Source organism: Notothenia coriiceps, unplaced genomic scaffold (assembly GCF_000735185.1).
Source record: "Notothenia coriiceps isolate Sejong01 unplaced genomic scaffold, NC01 NC01_scaffold00003313, whole genome shotgun sequence".
In the NCBI taxonomy this organism is placed as follows: domain Eukaryota; kingdom Metazoa; phylum Chordata; class Actinopteri; order Perciformes; family Nototheniidae; genus Notothenia; species Notothenia coriiceps.
In genome coordinates, this window is record NW_011336014.1 from 93883 (window position 1) to 98780 (window position 4898).

Sequence of the window (4898 nt, forward strand, 5' to 3'; positions counted from 1 at the left end):
ATAAGAAACTGGCCTACCACGGTGGCACAACAACTCTGAAAAGTCACCTGGATGCTGTAAGTAGTAGCCTAGCTTAGCTGTTGTCAAGTTGCCATGATGAAGCTGCTTTATCCGCCTTTCAAACAGTAACGTTACACATGATAAAAACGTGCACTTACTTTGCTTGGAAAATAGTTGCAAGCAATCAACCAAATAGTTTTTTTATATTAGTTTTTTTATTTTATCCGAATAGTGAAAATGATAGGAGTAATGTGGGAACATCTGGGGCTAACGGCCCGTCTACACTACAGGCATCAAAAAATCTTGAAGCTGGGCGTGTCTGAAGCTTGGCGATTTTTTGCGAGCAACGCGACCAACAACCAATCACATGAATCTCCCGCCCCCGACATACAAAGCAAANACATCAAACTTGCACACTCATTTGAAAAGGCATCACCCGAACGTGAATATCACCGGTACCAAAAGAAAAAAGACTGAAGTGCAAACCCAACTCCCGCTAGCATTTAAGCCTCCACCACTCGCAAAAAGTTCAGTGCCATGTTAGCAAAGCGTTACCTGGGCTGTATCTGCTACCTCTGTCCCTAGCGTTGTGGCAAATACAGATTATTTCAGTTCATCAAAATGCTGCACCTTAATGTTTATTTTATTATATTTTGTATTTATTTGAGTGAATACATTATTCACACTTTAATAATAATTAAAAACCCCCAAAAAATATTTCATGTTTTGTGATCATTTTTTCTGCTGTACCGAGAACGTACCGAACCGTGACCTAAAAACCGAGGTACCTACCGAACCGAAATGTTTGTGAACCATTACACCCCTAGTGCAATCCTAAATGGAAAAAGTTATTCTTCTCTTCTTCAAAAGGGCCGAAATGTTTTGGAGCATGTGCTGTTGAACTAGAGGCACTATAGTACTCTTTATACCTATGGGCTACAACAGCAGTCAGGCAGGAGCACATGATGCCTTCCATCGTACAGGCCTGTGTTGTTCCCATCAGAAATGGAAGACCCCCGGGGGAGTGTACACAAGCCTCGCCTGATCATCTACTGTCATGGATGTCATGTGTGTGACCCACAGCATCGAGGCAGAAGACTCAACAATGTCACCCCACTGTCCTTTATTGCCTTCTTGCATGATGTGTAGAAAATGCTGAACAAGCGATCGCTAATCAAGATACACTGAGGAGAATTGCTGTTTTGCGTCATAGGGCTGGAATTTGAACGGGCGTGAAACCAAGTCATAACACATCTGTTTGCCTTAACACACACGCACACACGTACACATACACTCTCAGAATTAACAGGTGCACGCACACACACAGTGCTCCCTCAGCTGAGGTCACAGCTGTTTGACAGCAGCCAAACCCCACTTGTGTGAGCATTGAAACAGAATCTGTAATCCCCCTTTTTACCCTTAGCCTTAGCCAGCATGTATCAATCTCCAAACTTGACCAATATTGCTTTAGCAGAGATGAACACTGTGCATATGGGGCATGATAAATATGATTAGGCTATAAATGCAAGATAGTAAAACTAGAACTAAAGATTCAACCAATCTGCCTTAGTCGCTGTACACAAATCTGAGGAATTTTTTTTAACCCAGCAACTAGATGTTACACTTCACCAGTGTTTCAGTATCTGCCAATGATTCTAGCAGAAGAGAAACTGTGCAAGACTTCCAAACACATAAAGCGTTGTTGAATTCTGTCATTAGATTAGAAATGTTACTTGCAGATCATTGAACTTAAGAAGGTAAGATAAGTTCCCTGATCATCACAGCTGATCATCACAATGGAGGAACTCATTGAGGAAACAGAACCCCCATTCACGAGGTAACAGCCCCCGGCTCCGCAGCACACTGATGCGATGTAGGCCATGCTACTCTCAGCAGCACACAGGAGAGCAGAGCTGTGGAGCAACTTGAATCTTCTGCCAGAGTGAGAAACACAGGGGAGTGATGCAAAAGGAGGCATGGCATGACTTCTGCTGAAGGCATCACCCAGTGTGACTTTGATAAAGTTGTGATGTGGGCCTATTTCTGTTTTCAGTTTGGATCTAACTTTCAGAGCATATCCTGTTAAAAGGACCGTTCAAGTATCAACATACCACTTAAGCTGACAAAGTGGTAAAACATTTTGGCGGCTAATTTCATAAAAATGTCTTTTAACTAAGTCAAGTGAAAAAAGTGGAAAGCTTTTATCAAGGTCTATGTAGTCACGGCACAATTTGCTCTTTTTAAACCGTTTTTATTCAACAGTTTATTAAATGATTTGCCTTGAAAAGCTATTTATAGTCAAATTAGACCATTTAAGGCTTTCGTGGTTCAAATCACAAAGATATAAAGTACTATTTTAGATCATGACAGTCGGACAGACAAGGAGAATGGAAACCTAGATTATATGAGTGGCAGATAAGGGCTCCGGCTGATTGGAATGGGATTTTCTGGGTGCAAGTATGGCAGGCCTCACACACTTGGATACGTCTGTCTCTCAGGCGGAGATGACATTGATTCCAACTACATCAGTGACAGCACTTCTAGCTTCACCTTTTCTTCCACTGACACAAAACACACTTACGCTGCCTTTCATTCTGTCACTCATGCAGACAGTATCAACGTAAGAGGTGACAATCATAACAACAAGACGTAAACTTACGCTCAAAGTCAGAATCCTCATCATCGTCGTCATCATCCCCGTTGGACTCTGTTTGCATGGGCTCTCCATCAAACATCACTCCTTTCCCCATCTTGCCACCAGCTCCGGCCCCATCCTGGCTTCTGGTTTCCCGCAAACGGGTGAAGTACTGTACTGCAAAATCCACCAAGTCTGAGGGTCTTTGTCGCAGCACCTCCACAGTGTACCCCTGCAGCAGTTCTGTCAACCCCACTGGTATCTCAATACTCATGGCTGTGTGTGGCTCAGTGGCGGCGTATGCTATCTATCTGCTGAAGGAAAGAAAATTAGTCAATTTGTTTTGGTACAGAGTCTTACTTGTATCACAGTCCAGGGCTTTCTTAATAGTTGCTTTGAACGCTGAGTTTTACTATGGCGGTACAAAGTGTGCCCTGTGTGGCCTGTGAATGTTAAGTGGCTGATGACTGCTCTACAGGGGAACTGAAATGAATTGAAGCAGCCTTGATAACTGAAATAATGTCCATCAAGTTTGACAGCTGAACAGATACTGCACTAGCATGTATGAAGGTAGTGTAATGACGTACATTAAGTGTTGCTGTGACATTGTCACTGAGCGGCCACTTATCTAGGGTTGAGCCAAGAACACACAGTTCCCACAGCTGCACCAGCAGATATGAAACCAACATTTGCAAGAAGGGGAAGAGATAAACAGCTACATTCGCTGGGTTTCAGCGATATTACTACTCGGCATTGACAGAAACTGAGCTGTCAACTTGGGTGGGTTGCCGGCTCGAACTAGCTAGCAAAGCAGCTAATGTGGCTAATGTTCATGACAACTGGTTTACTGCCCTATTCGATCTACATGTAACTATACTTACATATATAACCTAGATAACAAACAATTAATACAGCAAACGTAGATGGGCTGTGTTTTAAGCGTTGTCTTACGTTAAAGGCATTGAGCATTAGCTTTCTTGCCACCTTCAATGAAGCCTTTACCGTTAGCTCACGCTATAATATGGCGCACTGGCTGCAGGGAGTTAAGCCACAGATAAGTGGCCGACTGGATAAACGTTACCATGCAAGCACAGCATGATGTCAAGCAACGTTAAGCTATAAACTAACCTAACGTTACTGTGTGACACTTACGTGAGAATCTGTCTCCCCGGCTAAACTAGCCAGTCCCCTCCTTCTTGGTGTCTTCCTTGTTCTCTCTTATTTCGTCTCTTCTTTTTAGCCAGTCTCTTTGCCAGTGTATCAACCGTATACCTCCACACTAAAACCCGGTCCAACGTTAAAGCCAATAAATGTTACGTGTGTCGCCGAGCTAGCGTTTTGAGGCTAGTTTAGCTCCCCAGCCAGCTGTACAGCGATGCTGGCTAAGTTGAGAGGAAAAAGCAGTCGACTTCACAGCTGCAGCCTCTTACGACGTCCACGCACTTGGGGAGGGTGGGACTTGCTGTGGCAGTATGGAGAGCTGACTAGCGGCAGGCTAACTCGCAGAGCTGCTAACTACTTGTTAGCATCTGCCTGTTTGTCCTTTGATATCAGTCGAGCGACTCCTCTCCTGGAGACACTGATAAGTCAGCTGCTGCAGCCAGGTGAAAACTCCTTAAGTCAGCGTTTTTGCCACACCACTTTTAAGTACAACCACGAGTACCGACAAAAACCCTTTTTTAATTTTATTCCAGCAGTGTCGCGGCTAATTACATCAAGAGAAGCCTGCAGAAATTAACTGAACACGCGTTTCTTCCCTCCCGGCGAAACACTCCGCACTACACTCAGGAATGAACCGCTGCCTGTAGCCAGCGTAAGGAGGCGTGGCTACTGAGTGAGCAGAGAGCGTTTGACATTGATTGACAGAAAGCTGGACCAATCCGAAAATAAGTTCTGCATACCCCAGCCCAGCGCCCAGCCAATTGGATATTGGCATGTAAATGAAGGCGGGATCAAAGGCAGACTCATATTCTCAGAATAGGACCACACCCACAGAAGTGGCCTTCACAATTTGGCAGAGATCTCTAGAAATAGTAGAAAATAAAGAAATATATATACAACTAATTCAGGGAAACATGCCTGGATTTGTAAAGACTAATGAGAAAAAGTGTTTTCTCTATTCTAGAGTATTTTCTAATATGTATTCTTGAATGAGGGTGTGCTGCAAATAGTGTGATGAATTCTTGAAATAATACTTGTGATGTGAAATGTAAATAAAAACAATCCTATATAACTGACTTCAGAACTTTGCTGCTCTTTGACC

The 4898-nt window shown here is 43.5% G+C and overlaps 1 protein-coding gene across 3 annotated transcripts in view; it reads right to left on the reverse strand.

The window, feature by feature from the left end:
• LOC104941312 (cAMP-dependent protein kinase type II-alpha regulatory subunit-like) overlaps positions 1-4446 on the reverse strand; it is a 41168-nt gene extending 36722 nt beyond the window's left edge. The window contains exons 1-2 of one of the 3 annotated variants that reach the window (XM_010766399.1): positions 3788-4446; positions 2660-2946 (exon numbers count right to left, since the gene is read on the reverse strand). In XM_010766399.1, the coding sequence (XP_010764701.1) occupies positions 2660-2909 (250 nt within the window). In that variant the 5' untranslated portion in view covers positions 2910-2946; positions 3788-4446. Of the gene's footprint in view, positions 1-2659; positions 2950-3787 lie in introns of all 3 variants that reach the window. The other 2 variants (XM_010766397.1, XM_010766398.1) reach the window with 2 other exon arrangements.
• Positions 4447-4898: the final 452 nt, after the last annotated feature.